The 22,234-nt window shown below is 32.8% G+C and overlaps 4 protein-coding genes across 21 annotated transcripts; all 4 read left to right on the forward strand.

The window, feature by feature from the left end:
• Positions 1-1,361: 1,361 nt before the first annotated feature.
• Positions 1,362-6,734, forward strand: LOC105640684 (uncharacterized). 17 transcript variants are annotated; one of them, XM_020681849.3, is made up of 9 exons: positions 1,362-1,694; positions 1,831-1,937; positions 2,112-2,250; positions 2,387-2,479; positions 3,045-3,132; positions 3,718-3,754; positions 4,355-5,232; positions 5,658-6,256; positions 6,365-6,734. In XM_020681849.3, exons 5-9 carry the CDS (start codon positions 3,088-3,090, stop codon positions 6,471-6,473), a joined length of 1,668 nt encoding a protein of 555 aa, XP_020537508.1. In that variant the 5' UTR covers positions 1,362-1,694; positions 1,831-1,937; positions 2,112-2,250; positions 2,387-2,479; positions 3,045-3,087; the 3' UTR covers positions 6,474-6,734. The 17 variants fall into 17 exon arrangements, with proteins under 17 accessions (XP_020537508.1, XP_020537513.1, XP_020537507.1 ...); XM_020681854.3 differs by lacking the exon at positions 1,831-1,937 and having other exon boundaries at positions 3,713-3,754; XM_020681848.3 differs by lacking the exon at positions 1,831-1,937.
• A 1,826-nt stretch (positions 6,735-8,560) lies between these two features.
• RGF8 (root meristem growth factor) lies at positions 8,561-9,860 on the forward strand. Its single transcript, XM_012225178.4, has 4 exons — positions 8,561-8,675; positions 8,800-8,876; positions 8,970-9,045; positions 9,523-9,860. Exons 1-4 carry the CDS (start codon positions 8,582-8,584, stop codon positions 9,690-9,692), a joined length of 417 nt encoding a protein of 138 aa, XP_012080568.1. The 5' UTR covers positions 8,561-8,581; the 3' UTR covers positions 9,693-9,860.
• A 1,090-nt stretch (positions 9,861-10,950) lies between these two features.
• Positions 10,951-13,855, forward strand: LOC105640686 (uncharacterized). The gene is made up of 6 exons (XM_012225080.4): positions 10,951-11,402; positions 11,491-11,594; positions 12,340-12,437; positions 12,786-12,997; positions 13,180-13,235; positions 13,459-13,855. Exons 1-6 carry the CDS (start codon positions 11,021-11,023, stop codon positions 13,507-13,509), a joined length of 903 nt encoding a protein of 300 aa, XP_012080470.1. The 5' UTR covers positions 10,951-11,020; the 3' UTR covers positions 13,510-13,855.
• Positions 13,856-14,895: 1,040 nt separating this feature from the next.
• LOC105640687 (Prolyl oligopeptidase family protein) lies at positions 14,896-21,993 on the forward strand. Of its 2 annotated transcripts, none has more exons than XM_089715765.1 (11): positions 14,896-15,406; positions 15,658-15,824; positions 16,574-16,796; positions 16,873-17,015; positions 17,117-17,316; positions 17,411-17,545; positions 18,193-18,321; positions 19,905-20,320; positions 20,685-20,901; positions 21,107-21,300; positions 21,413-21,993. In XM_089715765.1, exons 1-11 carry the CDS (start codon positions 15,012-15,014, stop codon positions 21,648-21,650), a joined length of 2,457 nt encoding a protein of 818 aa, XP_089571891.1. In that variant the 5' UTR covers positions 14,896-15,011; the 3' UTR covers positions 21,651-21,993. The 2 variants fall into 2 exon arrangements, with proteins under 2 accessions (XP_089571891.1, XP_089571892.1); XM_089715766.1 differs by having other exon boundaries at positions 15,661-15,824.
• Positions 21,994-22,234: the final 241 nt, after the last annotated feature.

A 22,234-nucleotide genomic window follows, 5' to 3' on the forward strand; every position in this document is an offset into this window, starting at 1 on the left:
GATTTAAATTTAAGCAAAATTACATATCTAAGTATTGCAATGGTAAATTTATGAAACCATATAATCCAAATTTACTCGGATATACCTAAATGGAAAGAAATTAAATGAATTTGTATATATGCATTTAATTAGAAAGGACAAAAGAGTCATTCTGATTTTATAATACATATTCTTCCACAATAATAAGAATAAAATCAAAACAACATTCAAAATTTGGAAGGCTTACCAACTATTATGTTTTCCTCTTTCAAAAAAAAAAAAAAAAAAAAAAAAAAAAAAAAAAAAAAAAACTATTATGTGACAAACACCAATCACATAACATCACACACTTTTTTGGATATTTCTTAAATGAGTTTGCTTTTGTATTATTATTATTATTATTATTATACTTCGTCCGTTACATGAAACTAAACTTATTTTTATTTCACCCACATTAAAAAAGTTAGTTAATATATTTCTAATTCCACACAAATAAAAGTAACTAATATTATTTAATCATAAACTTTATTTATCCTAAAAGAATAAATTTTATCTATAAAAAATTTATCTATATTTAACATTACTCTTATATCAATATCATTTTTTTTTGGAAAGAAATCAATATTATATGTAATTTTCAATATAAAATAATAAAAAAAAAAAGTTGATAACAAGGCATATTAAGTAGGAGTGTTACGGGAGCATTAAGGAATTAATTGTATCCAATGGAAAAACTATAAATAACAAAACATATTAAATAGAAGTATATTAGAGAATTAAAAATGAACTTCACCTTCAAAAAGGAAAATAACATATAATTTCTAATCAATAAGAAAGGAAAGTAAATCTAATTTTACGAGAAAGAGGGAGTATCATAATAATACTACTAAATAAAAAATTCATTTATCTATATATATTTATATTTATTCATAATTGATACTATTAAATTTATTCATAATCGAATTGACAAGACTAATAATTTTTTTAATACTTGAGATGGAGCAGTTTGTTGCAATTCGCACATTTGTCGTGGCGAGTTTGATTAATAAAATTAAAATCCTTTTTAAAATTTCAAATTTATAAACACAAATTTCATTTGAAATTGTAGGCTAATTAATTTTATTATTATGAATGAAATACAAAAAAAATAAAATTTCATTTTTATATTAAAAAAAAAACTGTCAAAAGAAAAGAAAAAAAAAGGTGGGCATTGAGCGGAAAGGATGTAACTGATGCCATTTGGTCCCCCCAGTACATAGTTCTTTTTTAAAATAAAAATTAAAGTAGAAAAAAAAAGAAAAAAGAAAAAAAAAAAGAGAGTAGCCAGCCAGCTCGAATATGGTTAAACGAGCTGACAATGCACTATCATCGTCGTCACGTATATCATCAATCTTACCTACTCGTAGGCATCAGTTAACTATTAACATTTAACAGTAGCAATTCCCTCCGACTCTTTCTCTTCAATCTCTCTGGTGGCGTCACTTTCTCCGGCCAAAAACCAGAACCAAAATAAAAAAAAAGCCATCTTTGACTTTTTTCTGAACTTCTTTTTTTAGCTTCTCTCTCTACAGACATCGTTGTCAGTCCAATGCTTTTCTTTTTCTATTATTTTTTATTATTCAGAGATTAAAATAAGAAGAGGAAGGAGAAGAAGCAGCAGCAGCCAGAGCTTCTGCTCGGGATCGATGCTTTAAAGTATTACTATTGCTGTTTGGGTAAGTGGGACATTTTGTAATCTGGGTTAAGTTCAATTGATGAATTCCCTTTTCCATTTAATAAAAAATAATTGGAAAATTGTTGGGTTTTTCGCTTTGAGAGGTATTTATAGCTAAAACTGAGGCTAATTAATAGGTGAAGATGATACTGGAAGAAAAGTGCGAGAGAGAAAAAGAGAGACAGCTTGCTGCTATTCAGCTGGGCATTAATTGCAGAGTAGAGTACAGATATAGAGAGAGAGTGTGGGTGTTTTGCTTTGTATATTTCTGTTAATAGTTGACCTTAATATTAAGGTTTAGATTACCAAATAATTACAGCACTGTCATATCTATTTCTCTCTCTCTCTCTTTCTCTCTCTATCTCTCTCTCTACTTGTCTCTGTTTCTAAATTTATTTTATTTTCCTTATTCTATCAGCTCTCTGCCTGCCGCTCTCTCCAAAACACTGAAGAACTTGGGCTTTTGATTAAATCCTTTCTATTATTATTCTAAATTATAAATTTCCCACTTAAATTCATCTATGGACATGGAATGTTCTCCATTTACTTCTTTGCAGGTCCCTTCTTCTCTCTATATATCCTTTTTTACTTTTGTTTATGTTTTTGGCTTTCTCCTTAATTTTATCTTTCTTACCATTTCTCTGTTTATCGTTGCTGTGTTGATTTTTTGTTTCTATTTTTCTATTTTTGCAGTGAGTTTTTTTTTTTTTTGAACAGAGTGCATGCTGATTCTGATTCTGAAAGAGTAAAAGGAAGCTACTAATCCTCTACAAGTTAATCAAAAAGGTATTTTACTGTTATTATATTATTTGTTTTCATTATTATTGTTTTCTTTTTGTTTCCATTTTGAAGCTTATGTGTATGTTGGGATCTGCTTTCAGATCTCTCGTATTCCTTAATTTTGGTTTCTACTGTTTTTTTTTTTCTTGTGAGATTATGCTAAAATTCAAAAGCCATCTGGGATATCTTCTTTTAGCTTCTAGATTTCCATTCTTTTAAAAAATTTCTAATAGTGACTACTTAGATCTGATCAAAAGCTACCAAACAGAAAGAAGGTGGAGCTGGTACAGGAGGAGGGTCATGTATTTTAATCTGTTTATAATTAAAATACCGAGTAACTATTTATTTTGTTGAAAGTTTATGTAAGCTTTCGTAAAAGTTAAACTTTCATCTTGTCCTCTAGCATATATAGAGGACAGATTTAGGATTCCATATGGTTAGCCGAAAGTTTATGTCCCTGGACTCATCTTTTTTGTAGCCATTATTTTTGAAACAAATAATTGCATAAGTTTTCATAATTCTTAAATTAATGACATAATCTGTCTTGTGTCTTTGTTATGGTGGTTTACAGTTTAACGAATGGAAGGCATCTTTTCTTTCCAGGATTAGTTCATATGCTGATATGTTATCTTGACTTCATTATTCTTTGTTTTTCTGAGGTACATAAAGTATTTATGTTTATAATTGATTTTTCTTCCCCTTTGGTAATTTGACCAGTAAATTCAAGGTTGATAGTTGTTTCTAGTGGTTTAAATTTGGCTACGTTTTCCACCTGAAAATTTTAATACCTATTTACCACCATATATTTGACCCATGAAATTTATGCTCTGTTACTTTTAGCTTCTAAGATCTGTTCTGCGTCGAATTGCTAGTTTTATTAACTTATTTTGGATCGAGGTGCGTCCTTTCTCGAAAACTTGGACAACCTTTTTTCAATAGCCTATTAAAGCTTTCTTCAAAACTCGGACAACCTTTTTTCAATAGCCTATTAAAGCTTTCTTCTTGTTGTTAGTTGTGAAAAACTTCGTAGTAATTGGTGACAGCTAAATACCTGGTTTCAGTTGTGTCCTTTCAGAATTTCTGCAGAAAGTTGTCAATTCTTTTCTTGATATAAAATTTTTTTTATGATATTTTTATCTAGAGCATCTTTGTAATGATTTCTCTCATATTATTATTTTTATGCAGAGTGCTGTTATATAGTTTTGCTTGCTTGCTTTCTCACTTAATTCTAATGGGCAGGATAGATCACACTCTCTTCAGTTCAGTGCCTTATGCTTGAAGGTATCACCAACACTAAGTTGAAGAAGTAGACAATCTTACATCTTATGTAATCTATATACGTGAATCATGAAACTTGGTAATGATAATATGCCTTTAATTGACCTCTACTTTGTTTCTTTTCTCTCTGTCTAATATCTATGATGGTTAGCTTGAGTTAAGAGCGCTGTGTTTTTCTTTTTTTGGTTTTCTTTGGCAACTATTGTTGAGAGATTTTCAGTTTCACAGCTCTTTTGATATAATTTTGATGCTGGAGTATTTTCCTTGTTCAATAAATCTTGTACTTGGAAAATTTAAGTTTATCGAAAGAAGTAAAATTTAAGTTTATCAAAAGAAGTTCTATTAATTTCTCCATTTCTTAAAACAGGATGATGCAATGTTGCTTAACAGGGCAGGCAAATTTATTTTGATGCATCCTGTGGTTTACTTGTTTCTATTTTGTTTTTCATTGCCTTGTAAATTTCTTTGGGGCCAGTATCTTTTTGACTTTCTCCTATAACTCATATTTTCAATTTGTGTTCAAGTTTGTTGGTGTTACATACATTTTTGATACTATTTGTCTGATCACTGGTTTCACTTCCAATTGAATATTGAACCTTGCAGACGGTGAACAAGTATTATGCCATGGAACTATTGACCATAAGCCTGGCTCCAAACATTTTGGATGCAGCAATATTGCTTTGGACTCCACTGGACTTAAATCTGGAAATGGGATTGTAAATGAAGAGCAGAATGGGGCCTTCTGTGATTTGAAGGGAAGGGAAAGCAATTCAGATCATTTACAATATACTGTCAATGACGAAAATAATTGGACTGCCTCAAAACTCGATTCCTCTATGAGGGCAGATGCTTTGACAGATGATAATGAGAAGGAAGTAAGAGATTTCGTGGCACCAATACCATTATCTCTTTCTTCACTGAAAGTTGAATCATTTGAAGGCGACTCAGTTTTCTATGTAGACAAAAATGTGATGGAACCGGAACTGCCTGAGTTGGTTGTTTGTTACAAGGAGAATACTTACCATGTAATTAAGGACATCTGTATTGATGAGGGAGTTCCCTCCAAGGACAAGTTCTTGTTTGATACAATAGATGAGAAGAATTTGCGTACACTTCTGTTTCATGAGAAGCACAGAAATAGTGAGGTCAGAAAAGAAACCGCTGACCAAGATATATTTATTCCAGAATCTCTGAAATCTTTGCCAGAAGATGAGAAGTCGGCTCTTGATTTGCCCATTCCCGATGTTTTTATATCTTCAGCGGAAAACGGTTCTAAAAATGAAATTTCCCTTCATGATTCTGAGGAGTTTATGACAACAGGGAAAATAGAGGATGATACAATGGAGGAAATTGCAAATGGTAAATCCAAAGAGATTTTTTCACTGGGAGAATTGCTTTCAATGCCAGAGGTGGGTACAGAGCTTTCCCAACCCAAGTTTTCCCATGATAGCATGCATGAAGCTAAACAGCAGCCTATTCAGGTATTCATGTCTAACATTATTTCTGTTTTGGCAAATCGTTTTAAGAATTGTATGGGTTTGTTCTGTTTGAGATGAAGCATTTGTTTTATTTACTTGCAATTGAAGTATGAGATGTTTGCTCTGTGCGTGCGCGTGTGAGGTCTTTGAAGTTTAGGGTCGACAATGATGGAGTTCATGACAACATAGGAGCACAAATTGTTCCTGCATCCAATGATCAAATCTTTTTGGGCAGCATAACAAAATACGGTGCTTTATTCTTTATGATAGTAGGCCATATATAGGGATTGATAGGTTCTCCACTGAGTCCTTGATTCAGTATAGTAGAGTGTCAAGGAAGTTTCTGTCCTTTTCTTTTTCTTTTTTAATTCTAGGAGGCAGTTTGTCTGATATCATTGAACTTGATGGTTTTAGCGCTTCTAATGCAGAGGCCAAGTGAGAACACAATCTTAGCGACAGCTTCTTCCTGTGATGAAGCTAAAAATGGCAATGAGCTAACATCCTTCGTGAGACCTATGGTTCCTGCAGCTGAAGTATCAGATTGTCATCATGACGAAGAAATCTCAAGAACCAAAGCATTGGACCATAGTTATGATGAAGCTGTCTTAGCAAGTCCTGCTCTGAATTCTGCTACCCAAGAATCTGAAAAAGTTTGCGAAGGAGAAAAATTAGCGAGCCACAATTTGAGTTCTGAGCGTGAATCAACCAATATAAGTGGCTGTGGATTAGCTAACAATAGTAATGTGAAGTCTGAAAGCATAAATTTTTATACACCAGCAAGTGCAGGAGAGGAGGATTCTCAAAATGGTGGCTCTGAAAATCTTAATTCTCGCTCATCCAGGCTTGAAGAGACAAACACAGAGCCATGTACAAGTCAACTTCAACATGGTATTGGAGAGTCAAGCTTTTCTGCTGCAGGTCCTCTATCAGGTCTGATAAGTTATTCAGGGCCAATTGCATATTCTGGCAGTCTCTCTCTTAGATCGGATAGCAGCACAACCAGCACTCGCTCTTTCGCTTTCCCAATGTAAAATAACTATCAAACTAATTATTTCCTGTTCTTTATCTGCATCTAACATATCAATATCTGTACACTCCATACTAATAATTTGATTTTACTTTATTGCTTCTACAGATTGCAATCTGAATGGAATAGCAGTCCCGTGAGAATGGCTAAAGCTGACCGGAGACGTTTCCAGAAGCAGAGGAGTTGGAAGCAGGGGCTTCTTTGCTGTAGATTCTGAATGCTCTGTTCTGTTAATAGCTTGAAGTCAAAAAAATATATACACATCATTAATTATTACAATTTTTATTAATGATTTAGAGTAGTACAAAATATACATATTTCTGGTTTCTCTTGCTTGGGATGTATGTGCAGTAGGTTACATTGGCCATGCTTTTAGGTTTGGTTTCTTGCATGCCAGTTGAGATATAAGCAAATATCTTTTAGTTTTGTTATTTTTTTTCTTTTTTTTTATCTAACCCATCCTACATTTGTTCTTTTCTTCTTCTTCTTCTTCTTTTTTTTTCCAATTCTTTATATTTGTTCATATTATGTGGAATTTCCTTTCTATTAATTCTGATTAAATTTCAATATGCAAAGGTTGTGTTTGTTATTTCAATATGCAAATATGCAAATATTCATGTTCGAGGTTAAGCATTCTTGTATTTAGCTTAATAATGAAATAATCCCAATCCTCCAATGTTCAGAAAAATAAAATAAGAATTTCATATTTGGATAAATGTATTTTGAACGTTGTTTCATGAGTTTTTTCTGGTAAGTAATTGGTATTTATTTAAAAACAATTAATTCATATTTATATTAAATCTCAATTATATTAATCCTATAAAAATAGTTACTTATAAAACCTTTTTTCAGAATTCGAATTATTATATGATTATTTTATTTACAATTATTTAAAAATAATGAATGAATGGTAAATAAATATTATTATAATTTAATTAATATTATAAAGAATAATATATCCACTTTAAAACATAAAAAAATACTCCAAAAGTATAAGATATGTTAATATATTCAAATAACTATACTTTAATAATTATTTTATATTTAATTAATAAAGTGTTAATCGAAGTGGTAAACGATTTTAATTACCGTAAAAGTGAGAATACAAATTTGATCTGCTCTACAGTCCGAGGAGATTAAATCTCTTGATTATATTAAAAAAAAAAATTATATTTTTAATGTTTTTGAAACTTTTTAATAATAACTAGTGTTATATATGGAATAACCTAATCCTAAAAAATTGAAGAAGGTCGGTCTCGTGCTCTACATTCACATTTATTGAAGCCAGAGATGGCTGGTGGTTGGCTCCTCCCTCCAATAGAATGGCTAGATTCCACATTCTTTGCATCACTTCTCTCTTTATTATTAATTTCTTTTCCAATCAAATCAATATTTTGGTTCCGTTTGTTATGCTTGTGGTTCAGATAATACAATGGGCATTTTCAAAAAAAAAAAAAAAAAAAAAAAGGAGATAATCCAATAGGGGCATCCCCAGCTTGCCAAGAATCAATAAGCATACACTTATATTTAATCTAATATAATTTATGATTACATTACCTTAATTAAACATTCTCCACCTAATATAAGGGGGTGAAAAATAAAATTACTATTGCATATATAAATATAAGCTAAACTTTTTTTTTAAAGAGAAATATAAGCTAAATCCATTGACAAGTAAAAATTTATAATTAAAAGATTGAGCGGATGAAAATTCGAATCTAAAAAGTCATAGCCTATCAATTTAAGACATCAACTTTAACTAAAAAGGAATATATATTGTCTAATTGGATGATTGAAAGGAAAGTGATAATGAGTTGGCTTGCTTCCGTTTAGCTTAGAAAAAATAAAATGTAGATAATCTAGATGATGAAATTGTCAAATATTTTCCTTTTCCATCAAGGCAAAGAATTAAAGATTGTGATGTTTATTGGTTTATTCTCTCATTAAAACACACATCTTTATAATAATAATAATAATAATAATAATAAAAGATACATAGATCTTATTTACAGGGTTTGATAGGGATGTGTGTAGTGTAGTGTGAGACATAGTTAGAAAACACAAATATTAGTGTGAAAAGCCTCCTAAAAAGGAAGAATATGTATAGGATTTCCATGTACTTGTTTTGGAATTCTTCTCTTTGTGCTTTGTGTTTGTTTGTTTGTTTGTGTATGCTCTCTCTCTCTCTCTCTCTCTCTCTATCTCTTTTGTATGTTTGTTATGTACTTACCTTCTTGGCCATAATATAAGTATCCATCACATGCTAAAGAAAATTGATCTCCCAATGCAAATTGATAATAATAGCAAGTCTTGTTAGAAAGAAAAATGGAGTTTCTAGTCATTTTCACTACCCTATCTTTCTGCCTCTCTATGCTTCTACCAACACCTTGTGTTGCTATGCACATTCATAATGAGCAAGGTGAGTAATTCATCTTTTTTTTTTTTCTTCTTAATTTTGCTATCTTATCATGCGTGCGCGTATAGGCATATTGTTCATATTTTTATATATTTATTAAATTTATCCATATCAATTATATGAACAGGCAATGTTGATGAAATTCAGTTCCCCCTCTCTATACTTCCGAGAAAGCTTAGATTACTCTTTAATGAGAAAGTATTTGTAAGTGATTCCTGCATAGAACTGTATACATATATATATAAGTAACCTTAAATGTATTTAAATTAACTTTTCACTAATTTTCATTCTTAATAGGTTCATGGTCGTGAAGGTCATCACCGTCAAAGTTTTACTTCAAACAATAATCAAAAAGAAGATGCATCATTTTCAGGTATTTATATAAATTTAACCGAACTTAATCAAAACTCATAAATTGAGTCGATACAATGTTGAACCCAACATTTTTTTTTTTTTTTAAAAGAAAACTCAAGCTAAAACAACACATTGTTGTCTTTCCCATATATAGGATGATTATATTCTTAATATTTATAATTTCCTTTATTAATAATAGATGTTATATATATATATATATATACACACTATCTAATTCTGTTGAAAATTTTAGCTATGGTAGTTAACTTCCCACATATATTGTGAGCTATACAACAAAAGTACCTCCCTCTTGACTCATCAATTTATGAAAACTCTCGTGGTCGAAAGAACTAAAACTTGAAATCTCTCATTTCCTATATTAGTGAAAAGACCAATAAGACCATATCTAATTGACAATAAAATTTATTCTTTCCTTTTTTTTTTTCTTTCTCTTTATTGATTTATTAATGATAATGTAATATTTAACTTTGTTCAGGAAAAGCACACAACAAGGAACAAAATCTAATAATACATGGAAATAGAGGGACCAGGCAGGAATGGATGGAGGAGTTAGGACCCGACACATCCCAATATTTTACAATGGATTATTCCCATGTTAAAAGAAGAATTCCTATACATAACAAAGGCTTGCCGGTTGGTCCATGAAACATGGATTAATGGCTGCAAGACAAAAATCTAAATCCATCTTAACTAGTACAGCACCAACAGTTTTGCCCTGAAACTAAGTACTCATGTTTTTTGTAATTAGGGATATAATTAAAGGAGTGTATGTTTTTGTTTTCTTATTATTATGATAATGTCTCTTATGGCAGACATTAGGGAGCAAAACCCTAAAATTTTGTTAACTAATTAGTAGAATTATCACTATTATAATCCTATTATTTGTAAGTGTGATGAAAGTCTAATTAATTATCATTATATAAATCTTAATGTTAACTTTTTATTGTTCTATGAACCCTTTTTTAATAATTACTAGTCAAATTTGTGGTTCCAAAGTTCAAACTCCAACATTTAGTATGGACTAATTACTTGATTAATATAATTATACTAAATTAATTAAAATCTATATAATATATTATTATGTGTTAGAGATTATATATTTTATTATATACTATAATATATTAATCCTTCTCTTGGATTTATGGACCTTTTTCCTAAGTAGTCAAATTTGGGTTTCAAAGTTCGAACTCCAACATCTAGTAACATGATCTCAATTTTTCTTTCTGGTAGTTTATAATTTTTTTTAAAGGAAATCCGTGGTATTGGAAATATCTTCAATAATCATACATCTAATTTACCGTATTATCCAGGGAAGGAAGTCAGTTATAAGAAGGGGGAATCCAATCACACAGTGGGCCTAAAATCCATTAAAACATTCATTGGGCCGAGTGCTTTGATTTAGGCCTGCGTTAAGTGATTACTTCTAAATCCTTAATTTACAACAAGTTAAATTTATATACCAAAAATTTATCACCAATTTAATATTAAATATATTAAATTATTTTATCCGAATGAGTAAAAAACTGGCTCCATTTAAATTTTGAACTTTATGAATTTTAAAAATAAAAATTTTGATTTACCTTATAATGTTTCATAATCTTTTTTTTTTTCAAATTATAAACACTAATATAACCTTCTAAAAAAAATTAATATAAATACTATACTACTGAGTAATATAAATATAAAAAAATATATTAAAAGCTGTTGCCAAAAGGCTTTAAAATAAAAACTTATAAAAAATATTGAATTATATTTAATAAAACATCTAATTTTGCTCGACATTATCTTAATTTAATAAAATACTATCCACCTTATCCATCACTTCAAAACTCACCGACAGGAAACGTCGTCGTATATTCTTCCAATGAATAAAACTTTATTCTCTTTGCAAGAAGTTAAAACGAAGAACGTAATGAGACGAAGAAAGTCCCGCAAGTAAATAAGCATTACAACTTAAAACAAAGAACGTGAAAATGGAAGACATATGGAAGAGGGCAAAGCTCTTCGCAGAAGAAACGGCCAAAAAATCACAAACCCTAACTTCATCCAACAAAATTGCTGATCTAGTCGCCGAGACCGCTAAGAAATCCAAAGAGCTCGCATTGGAAGCGTCCAAGAAAGCCGATGAGCTGAAAACCGCCGCTCTTAAGCAAGCCGATCAGATCCAAATCAAGTCTATTTCAGATATCATTCCTCCTCAACTCTCCTCTCTCTCGATTGTGAATTCTTCTTCCTCTTCTTCGGGATCGGCGGATTCGGATACTGAGGAGCTTCGCAAGTTTGGCGTCACTGATGATTTGAGAGATTTTGTTAAGGGACTGACTTCCAGTACTTTCCAGAACTTTCCAATTCAAGGTACCACTGCTTGGATTGATACTGGGAATTTCATTTTTTATGTTTGTTTTGTTCTATAGAATTTTGATGATGGTGATGAATGTTGTAGATGAAGCTGAGGTGTCTGATGTGCCGACTACTGCATCAAATGTACGGAAAGATCTTAATGAGTGGCAGGAGAGACATGCCACACTCGTGCTCACTAACGTTAAGGTAATATTTCGCTTAAATTTTGTATTTTTCTAATATATTCTTGCATTTTATGTTTTAGAGTATAATTGTGCAATTCAATATTGTATTGCATTTCTAAGTTAAATATTTTATCAGAAAAATTGAAGTATATCGTCGTTTGGGTCAACATATTGAATCTTTAGACACAATGCTGCAATAGTTATTGGGTTTTTGATTGAGCTATGTATAGAAGCTGCATAATGCTGCAGCTACCTTTCTCCTTGAAACTCATTTTGCCAAAGTTTGTGTAAAATTGTTGAATATATTTGCTTTTAGTTTTGGATTTATTTAATTTAGATCACTTCAAAACTTGGGATTTGTTTCGGTTTCTGTGGAGATGCCTTAGAAAGTGACGTGAAAACAAGGGGAAAAAAATCATGAACTTGGTGACATGCTTAGGATAGTGTAAGTTATGTCAAAAGACTTGAAGTATTATTCTTGTGGTGTAGCCATCATAGTTTATGAATCTTGATAGTACTTTCAGTTTTCATGTGTAACTCTGGGCTATATGTCATATGATGCTACTTCATCATTTGCTGCTTTCATTGTCACAGTTTCTCATTGTTGCATGTGGATTCTAATTTCTGAAATGTTTTTATGCTTTCACATTAGGATTTCTTGCTTGTGTGTGGAATTTATACTTGTATGGCTTAATTTTTGTTTTATCATTTCATGTTTTGGATTGTTCTCCCTAATCATATTTTTTATGATTATTATTATGATGCAGCAAATCTCGAAGTTAAGATATGAATTATGTCCACGAGTGATGAAAGAAAGGAGATTCTGGAGGATTTATTTCACGCTTGTGAGCACTCATGTTGCGCCGTAAGTGTCATACTTGTGTTGAGCACTGTTCTGCTTTTAAGTTAGTCAAATATGTAAAAGATATCGACTTTGGACGCATTATTGTCGGAGCCTATATATATATATGACAGTTAGGTTGGCTTTAGTGTCAATAAGCTGCTTATTTTTTTATGCTTTAGATGGAAATAGAAATTTTATACACAAAAACAGCAGAAGATGGATGTTGTAATGGTTAAGTGTGTTGGCATACTGCACTTTGTGGATACAAGTTATTCTGTCTCTAAAGAGGAGTGCTTCTTATTACAGTCTTATACACATACTCTCTCTCTCTCTCTCTCTCTCTCTCTCTCGATTGTCAACAAACCTCAGGTATGAGAAGCAGTACATGGAGGAGATTAAGCGCAAAGCAGAAGAGCAGATAAAAGATGACAAATTGAAACAAAGTGCAACATCTGGGGATAATTCTACATCTGAGGTGATAGAAAAGAACCTGAAAAGCAGGACATCAACTGCATCATCAGCTGAGCAGGACTTGGACTCTTTTCTTTTGGGAGATCTTGAAGACAGTGATGGAGGTCCAGGTATATTCTTTGAAAATGTTGTGGGTATATAAATACCAGTTGAATGCAATGCCAAATACTAGTGATATATTTCCTTATCCCCCAATGAACTGAGCATATTTCCTGCCACCGTCCATGTTGCATCATGCTGCTTATATTCTGCAAAATAAATGGAAGTTCAAATGTTTTTTCTTTTTTGTCAGATGATGCGGATGGCGATGGTAGCTTTGATGATGATTTTGACAAAATTGGCAATTCGGTAAGTTAATCTTGTCCATTGATTTCTGTTTGATACTCCTCATTTCACTAAATTATCTAGCAACAATTTTTTTTACTCAGTGAGGCCACTTTGCAAGTTATGCTGAGGTTTTGCCTCGATGGTTGTTTTAAGAAAAGGATATGCTAGTCTGCAACATTTGATTCAAATTTTATAATAATATTTCCAGTTAGTGATTTATTTGAAATTTTGTGGTCATACTCAGGATATTGAAGATGAGAAAAATCTGAAGAAAGCAACTGCTGCTACTAGTTAGATTCATAAGAGATTATCAAGTGAAGATAAGAAACTAGCTTTTGAAAAGGATGGGGAAGGGAACTATGAAAGAGAAGGCAAGCAATGCTCTACCTTCAAAATTTTATAAATGGTGGTTCATGAAACCACTAGTTTGGTACCCTGCAGCAAATATTGGTTATGGTAGAGATATATGTTGCACAGTTTGTATTAGATGTTATTTGCTTTGTTTCATTACTATAAAATGTTCTGGTACTGATAGGATCGAAGTTCGTTTCTGTTTATTTAGAGGTTGAAACCTTTGATTGATGCTGTGTACAGATTTCTTGATTCAGCTATTCAAAATTTTCAGTTTAATATTCTAAGAATATGAAAGCCTCAAATTGACTATCTATCTAAGTGGAAGATGATTGTAGGCAAGTTAGGCTTTGGTTGTTTTCGTAAAATAATTCAACGGAAAATATTTTTCACAATTTTCCATTGTTTGGGGGCATTTAGAAAAATAAGTCAACGGAAAATATTTTTCTGGTTAAAGGAAAATTAAGTTATTTTCAAGGAAAATGACTTTCCATTTTGAAGAGTGTAAAACATTTTCATATTTTGATAAATTTATTATAACCTTATAATTTCATATTTTGTTAATTTATTAATCATGGTGGTCATTAGCGACTTTCATAATTCACTTTTTTTTTTATTATTTTCATATTTAACAATAGAATTTTTAAAATATAAAATTTATATTATTAATATTTTATTTTATAATCTTACGAGTTAATAATTTTAATATTTTTAATTAATTATCAAATTACAATCAAACAATAAAAAATAAATTATTTTTTAAATGTAAGTTATTTTTCGGAAACAGGCCTTGAGAAATGAATCTTGGTATAGCTGTTGCTGACGGATAGCCGCTGTTGAGCGCAGTGCGTCTTCATTAGTTATATGATTACATCTGCAAACATGGATTCTTTGTTGCTATGTTTTGAATAGAAAACCTGTTGAGATGACCTAAATACATCCATAATACAAAATTATAATTATTAATACTAATAATATCAGCTGCTGCTAAGCTCCTCATATGGTCAACCAAAAATTCCTCACACTTGTGGAGAAAATAAAATTTAAAATTTTTTTAAAATAATAATAAAAGACAACTTAAAAAGACTCAAAAAAGTCGATCTATTCGAAGCAATACAAATTGAGCACAAAAAGTTATAGGTAGCAGCATCCACGACCTGTCGTTGGATGGCCGCATGATAATGCCAATGTTCCTCACAGAATCTAGTTGCCCAATTACGTTTACGTTAGTGCAGTCTTTTTAATTTGTTCCTCTACTCCACGACTAGTCGTTGGACGACCGGGTGACTTATAGTTATAGGCTTATAGCTCGCAAAACCCGGTTCGCACCTTTCGAATGCAATGCAAGAGTTTGTTTTGTTTTTTTGAACGATCTTGACACTACAAAATATAAAAGAAACTGAGTTGTGCTCGCTGTTCGTCGATGGATGACAGTCTCCTAATTCCATGGCGCTTTCCACTGTATTAACCTCCAAACCCTCATTCAAAACCTCCATTGTTTCCCTCGCTTTTCACATAATTCCCATTATACCTTCTTCTTCTTTCTCTTCTAGCTGTAAACGATGCCGAGCCACCCCTTTCTTCTCTCTATCTTCAGAAACTCCTCCATTGGCAAAGAAAGTCCCTTTTTCAGTCTCTGCTCATGGAAAAACGTGGCAGGACCCGTACCATTGGATGCGAAACACCAGTGACCCTGATTTTGTTAACTATCTCAACCAAGAAAACTCTTATGCTCAAGCTTTCATGGCCGACACTCAAAATCTGCAACAAACACTGGTTAACGAGATGAGAAGTAGATTGCCCACTAAAATTTCCACTCCTCCTGAGCGTTGGGGTCCCTGGTTTGTCCATTTTGCAACAATCCTTTTCTTGGTTTGGTTAAAGTCTGCACCTTTATTTGTTGGATTTGCCATTTGTTAATTTATCAGTCTTGATAGTTTGAATTGAAACTGATATAGTATTGTGCATAGTGATGTAGTTTCGTTAGTGAACATGGGAATCAAGTGTCGGGCTGTAAATTTATTTGCTTTTGATTTTGATCGAGTGGAAACCGTGATTAGAATTAGTGAGTGAGATTCTATTTACTCTTAAGCAGGTTATACTACCAGTATATTCCTGAAGGGAAAGAATACCCAGTTCTATGCAGGAAATTAGAGAACGGGGAAATTGGTTGGGTAAAGACAATTCTCAGTTATGCAAGTGGACAGTTTGGAATGGAGCAAATTTTGCTTGATTGGAACCAAATTGCAGAACAATTTGGTAAGCTTCTTTCTTATCCCTTCATATTCATTTTAGATGGTTTTTCTTGTCTTTTTGCTTTTTTAAGTTTCCTTTTACCAAGTTCTTCCTTCCTTGGGCAATACTTGGTGGTCCTGGTTGTTTTGCCATTGTTATATTACTTTTTTTTTTTTGGGATACGCTTAGAAAATGTCATTAGAATAATTAGAACATTGAGATAGAAAGGGTTCTAAATACTAGGAACTGAAGGTTCAAACAACCAAAACTGAGTGTAAAAGTTGTGGGCCCAAAGCGAAAAAGACAAAACTTGATTTGGATTAGCAAAAGCATACCAGACTGCACAACAACAACAACATCTAAACCATCAACCAAGAAAACACACCAACTCAGGATGTGGCTAGAGAATGGCAGCAAACAAAACAAAGGCGCAGCAGCTATAAATGAAAATACTGGCAGCACAAGACAATCTAGACGAGGAACAACAGAGCCAAGTCCTCTTTGATGATACAAACATAGAAGACCTCTTGACAAAACAGAAAATCCATGATTTTGATCATCCTTCCTAATGACATTCAAGTGAAATATCTATATCACCAGTGAAAGATACATATTAGAGTTAAACACACATTTCCCTTCTTTTTTTTCTTTTTTTTTTTTAAACTTTTTGATGAATTGAATGTTTCACATTGCATTAGATTAATTTTTGCACAAAGGAGCTAGTATTATTAACTTTGTCACTGATTATTGCATGTATACGTAAAAAATTGCAGGTTATGTGCATGTGGGTACATGCCGAGTTTCACCAGACCACAACTTTCTTGCATACACACTTGATATTACTGGGAATGAACAGTTCATGCTTCAAATTAAAGACCTCAGAAATGGATTTATAGTTCCAAAATCAGAGATTAATGGGGTTGTTAGTTTGGCTTGGGCTCAAGATGGAAGGACTTTGTTCTATACTATGGCGGATGAGAATCAAAGACCTTACAGGTAAATTCTTTAGCTAATTTATTGAGCCTTTTCCTTGTGGATCAGAACATTATCTCACCTATCTCATGTTTGATAGGGTTCTCTGCACAAACCTAGGAACTGATAATATAGATGATGTCACAGTATTTACAGAAAGTGATTTGAGCTTTTGTGTGGATATAACAAGCACAAAAGATGGCAAGTTCATAACTGTTAACTCAAACTCAAGAACGTCATCCGAGGAAGGAATTTACTTATTTCAATTTAGACTTTTTTCAATAGTATGTCTTGATCCCATTATTTCATCCTTTGGTGAGGTTTGTCTCCTATTGTTTCTTCACAGGTTTATGTGATAGATGCAATCAATCCACTTGAAGGTTTGCAAAGAGTACACAAGCGTGTTTCTGGTGTACAGTATTTTTTGGAACATCACTCTGGTTTGTTTTATGTTCTCACAAATGCTCCTTTAAGTGGATGGTCAGGTGGAAATTATTACTTGGCTACATGCCAAATTGAACATATACAGTCATCCAAATGGCAGGTCTGGTGCTTCAATAATATCCACTGTCGACTAGATCCATTTTTATCATCATTTTTTGTTTCCTTATCTTTCACATTGTTTTGTTCTCTTGCAGAATATCATACTTCCAAGTGAAGATATGAACTTTCAGGATATGGACATTTTTAGTGGCCATTTGGTGCTTTTTCTCCAGAAGAAAGGTTTCCCCATGCTATGTTCCATCAATTTGCCTGTCAAGATTGATTGTGAGGTATTGAAGTTTCAGCTCTATCAAATTCAATTTTTAAAAGTAGAATTCTCAGATACTACAAAATTGTTACCAGTGTTTCCTTTAATTTTGCATTTAGCATCTCATGATTTAAAAGATTATTTTATTTAATCTCCCCCATTGTATGATAAAATAAAAATGATAATTTTCACATAAATGATGAGATATTTAATCAACAAGTATTTTATCAATGTCCTGTTTTTTTTTTTTTTTTCAGTGGATGTGTCACAGTTAATTTCTCCTTTTTTTTTTTTATTTATCACAATTTATTGTGCTTAGGCACATATAGCAGTATACCTTTTAGTAAAATAAGAGGTAATAAGGCAAAAGGGTGTCGAGATGTTGTTATGCCAAATCAGAAATATTAAGATTAATATTTCAGTGGAGGAGTTAACATGTCTGAGAATGATCTTTTCAACAGTTTTGCTGCTGTTCCATAGGAAATAATCAAAGTTGTGCAAATAGAATTCGTATCTTATGGTATCCTACATATGCTTGCTCCTTTTGGCTTGTTCAAATGACATAAATTCTAAACACACTCTTCCCAGAAAAGAGCTTATGCTACTTTTTAGCTTTTACATTAGAAAATGCAGCCGTTAATTTTTCGTTTGTCCTGAGTTGTTTTGCAGAGGAAAATGGAGGTTGATGATCTTGATCCATGGTTTTTCCCTCTGCCTTCAAATATATGCAGCATTGTTCCGGGATCGAACCATGACTTCAGTAACCCAATGTACCGTGTGGTTTTGTCATCTCCAGTGGTATAACTTCCACTAGCATCAGTATCAGTTTATATTGTGATGCTTTTCAGATATCACCTCTTCCTCTTCCTTCCCCTCCCTCTCTCTCTCTCTCTCTCTCTCTCTCTCTCTCTCATTAATATGCATTTTATGTTTTGTTGAATATTCATCCAAAAACTAGTGGAAACTCCTCACCTATGCCATTTAAGGCCTTTAGTTAACATGCATTCCAGAAAAAATTTCCATGTTGTTTTTACTTGGAAATTGTGTCTGGACTGTTAACTAATAGCATATGCTTTTGTTTTTACTTATTTGTATAAGATATCGTTCCTCCTGTGAATGCAGAAAGAAAATTTTCTTCTTTTCTTAATAAAAAATTGTATTCAGGTTCTGTTATTTTTGTTTTTCTAGACTATTTTGTATACATGCGCTGTATTTACATAGCCAGCATTATTTGTCTGTTTGCTTTTCAAACTAATTTTGTATCAACTTTATTTGAATGGAGGAATGAAGATAAATCTTTTAGTCTTTTGCAATCAATAGCTACTGTGAAATGAAGGGATAATGAAAAATAAAGAAGATTGCAAATAAGAAACTGACATGGAGATGCAAATTTTTAATTATATCCCATTTCAGCAACAAAAGTATTGCCACATTCTAAATAGACTTCAAACCCTAGTTGCAGAAGCCAAAAAGACTAAAATACCTTATCTTGCTTGCAGCAGTAGCATTACCAAACACTTATAGTCACCTGGAAATCTACTGCAACCTGTATGCTAAGTTATTAACTGAAAAAAAATGCAGGCCAGAGTGATTTAAAGAAAGAGAGAAAGAGCCTTCTACTATCCCAGTCATTCATTCATTTCCGCAGTCACTTCATCCCTCCCCAGAGGAAAGCAGAAGCTCCAGGATGAGTATGTCCTGGATTCCCGGATTCATTCTCGTCCTGATCCACCATGGAATTTTCGGAATCTACAAAAACATTCTAGGAGAGGGCTCGTAATGATCTTCTCAAACTCAAAGATCAAAAGGTGCTGAAGTGGCAGGGTAGGACAAGAACTGTGGATTTTCATAGTAGACTTGAACAGCCTAATAACTACCAAGGTTTTTCTTTGTAAATCAGAAAGGCCTATTGATGATGTAAAATCAATTAGTATAGGCTTGGATTTCCAAAGGGGATAAGTCTTCTCTAACTATAATATGGCTGCTACATCACTCTAATAAACCTGGCAGGTTCTCAAGTTGTGTGGGAAATGCCCAAGCAATGCATTAAACTTCCTTTAATCTGAACAGAGCAAATATTGGATACAAAGGATTCATATAGCCTATCCCAATCAGTTAGTGACTAAGGCTTAGTTGTTTTTGTTGTTGTGATGCTTCAAACTTCCTTTAGTGAGATGGAATAGAATTCCCCCCTTTCTCTTATTTGTGTTGCCTAAGCAACGCTTAGTTTCAAATAATTTATTAGATGTCAATTGCTTTGTGGAAATTTCATTATATAGTTTGTATTAAGTTTCTCAGCATACAATTTTCACCTGCTATAACTAAGACACTGCAATCATATGTGGTGAACCTATCTAATTCTGTTCCCTTTGAATGTGCAGATGCCTGATCTGATTGTCGACTATGACATGTCAAAACGGACATTCTCGATTGTGCTGCAAGAGGAAGTAAGAGGAATATCTGATGATCATGGAAACTGCTTACCGATCCATAAGCTACATACTCCTGAATGTCCTGGTACACAAAATTGTATGGAAAAAAATGACCAGAATATTGAATTAATGAGATGGAAAGATTTTTCTGATGCATACTTCTGTGAAAGAAGGGAAGTCATTTCCCATGATGGTGTCAGGGTTCCCCTGACCATCTTGTACTCTCAAAAAGCCTGGCAGAAGAGTCTCTCTCCTGGACTTTTACAAGGATATGGAGCATACGGGGAAGTTCTGGATAAAAGCTGGTGTCCAGATCGTCTGAGTTTGCTTGATCGTGGTTGGGTGATGGCCTTTGCTGATGTGAGGTTTGTTCCATGATTCCATTCTTTCTTATGGAGTTCTGGAACACGGTGCTTTTCTCAAAGTGGAAATCAATAATAGTTTTTGCATAGTCCTTTTTCTGTTTTGAAATAATCAGGGATTATCTTAAATTAGTGTTAAGTGTGAACTTTGATGTGTTCCAGTGGTGTTCGCTTGATAGTCTTTGTTCTAGGAGCTTGTTATTTTCATAACCTAGTTGAGTTTGTATCTTTACCATTCAATTGAGTTTGATTCTATAAGAGTCATCTGATGGCTATCTCATACTGTTAAAATAAAATTAATGTTGCAGCTTTTTTTTTTTTTTTTTCTTTTGCACATTCTAAAATTTGTCATCTTTTGCCTGGGCAGGGGTGGCAGTGGTGAGCATTCTTCATGGCATAAGTCTGGCAGTGGGTTGAACAAACTTAATTCCATCTATGATTTTATTTCGTGTGGAAATTACCTCATTAATGAGGGCTATGTTCACAGAGATCGGCTAGGTGCTATTGGATTTAGTGCTGGGGGTCTTCTTGTTGGGTCAGCTATCAATATGAACCCAAAACTATTTCGCGCAGCCATCTTGAAGGTTAGCCATCAAGAAATATATTCTCTGATGAAGAAATGAGGTTTAGCTTAGTAATTTTTTTTATGCTTTACTGATGGCTTCATATTTTCTCTAATATCATTGGAGAGAGAGAGAGAGAGAGAGAGAGAGAGAAACAGAGCATGGCTTGAAATTTTGTATATATTACTTCTAAATTGGCACTGATGATTGTTAAAATTTATATCAGGTCCCATTTCTTGACATATGCAACACATTGTTGGATCCAAGTTTGCCTCTCACCACATTGGACTATGAAGAATTTGGGAATCCTCAGATACAGTCCCAGTTTGAATACATTCTAAGTTATTCTCCTTATGAAAACATTCCTTACAACGGTTGCCTACCATCAATGCTTGTCACAGCCTCATTACTTGATTCAAGGCAAATTCACATCTTCTGCTGTCCAAAATCACTGATTATCTGCAAGCATCGTTCCATGTTTTGTCTTGTATCCATTAACTTAATACTTTTGGCTTTTAATGCTCATTCTCAGGGTTGGAGTTTGGGAAGCTGCAAAATGGGTGGCCAAACTACGAGATATTACATGTTGTAATTGTTCTAGCTCAGTCATTCTAAAGACAAATATGGCTGGAGGACATTTTGGCGAAGGTGGTTACTACAGTCAATGTGAAGAAACAGCATATGATTATGCCTTTCTGATGAAAATTATAGGCAACTTGGATGACAAAAAGTCAGCTGGTTGCTTCTTGGCCACGCCCCCCTGCTTATAGACACGAGATACTTGATCTAAATTCTCAAATAGGAAATTGCATACCATTAGCCGATATACGTATAGGAACATGAGTACATGATATTGAATGTCACCCAGGCGAAGTGTTACAGTGCTGTCATTATCCCCTACCTATGCTTTTTTTTTTTTTTTAGGTAGCTTGTAGGTTAATTTTGTTGGTTTCCTATTTCTTTTGTGTTTTCTTTCAGTTTCTCTTTGGCCAAACTATAAGTTAGGTCTACAATTTCCAACAAATTTCTTTCAATTTGTATTTCTTTGGACATCACCATAATAGTTCAACCCTTTGTGCTCATTATTAATTGAAGCCAATTATCATTATGTTATGCATTATCAGCTTATATTCTACTTAAATTAATAAAATAATCAATTAGTCATTCTCCTTTCTCAAAATTAAAAAAAGAAAAATTTCCATCTGTGTTCAAGTTCCTGTTCACCATAAACACAAAAGCAGCACATTACTGCATTTCACAAAATCTGAAGCTAGACTGGCCAACAATGGGCTGCCTGAAGAGCTTCAAAAGCTACGCCGTCTTGTAAACTATTAAGCCCAGAACTTTGATGGAA

This window comes from Jatropha curcas, chromosome 10 (genome assembly GCF_041381405.1).
Source record: "Jatropha curcas cultivar XTBG-Jc1 chromosome 10, XTBG_Jcur_1.0, whole genome shotgun sequence".
NCBI lineage: Eukaryota > Viridiplantae > Streptophyta > Magnoliopsida > Malpighiales > Euphorbiaceae > Jatropha > Jatropha curcas.

Bases quoted from the DNA above. Each gene is read 5' to 3' on its own strand.
- LOC105640687 (XM_089715765.1), top strand. From the start codon at position 15,012: ATGGCGCTTTCCACTGTATTAACCTCCAAACCCTCATTCAAAACCTCC. The intron at 17,016-17,116 runs AGGAAGGAATTT...TTGTTTCTTCAC, and splicing joins AAACTCAAGAACGTCATCCG to AGGTTTATGTGATAGATGCA. The intron at 17,317-17,410 runs GTCTGGTGCTTC...GTTCTCTTGCAG, and splicing joins TACAGTCATCCAAATGGCAG to AATATCATACTTCCAAGTGA.
- LOC105640684 (XM_020681849.3), top strand. From the start codon at position 3,088: ATGCTGATATGTTATCTTGACTTCATTATTCTTTGTTTTTCTGAG. The intron at 3,133-3,717 runs GTACATAAAGTA...TGGGCAGGATAG, and splicing joins TTATTCTTTGTTTTTCTGAG to ATCACACTCTCTTCAGTTCA. The intron at 5,233-5,657 runs GTATTCATGTCT...CTTCTAATGCAG, and splicing joins CTAAACAGCAGCCTATTCAG to AGGCCAAGTGAGAACACAAT.
- LOC105640686 (XM_012225080.4), top strand. From the start codon at position 11,021: ATGGAAGACATATGGAAGAGGGCAAAGCTCTTCGCAGAAGAAACGGCC. The intron at 12,438-12,785 runs GTAAGTGTCATA...AACAAACCTCAG, and splicing joins GTGAGCACTCATGTTGCGCC to GTATGAGAAGCAGTACATGG. The intron at 13,236-13,458 runs GTAAGTTAATCT...GGTCATACTCAG, and splicing joins TTGACAAAATTGGCAATTCG to GATATTGAAGATGAGAAAAA.
- RGF8 (XM_012225178.4), top strand. From the start codon at position 8,582: ATGGAGTTTCTAGTCATTTTCACTACCCTATCTTTCTGCCTCTCTATG. The intron at 8,877-8,969 runs GTAAGTGATTCC...CATTCTTAATAG, and splicing joins TCTTTAATGAGAAAGTATTT to GTTCATGGTCGTGAAGGTCA. The intron at 9,046-9,522 runs GTATTTATATAA...AACTTTGTTCAG, and splicing joins AGAAGATGCATCATTTTCAG to GAAAAGCACACAACAAGGAA.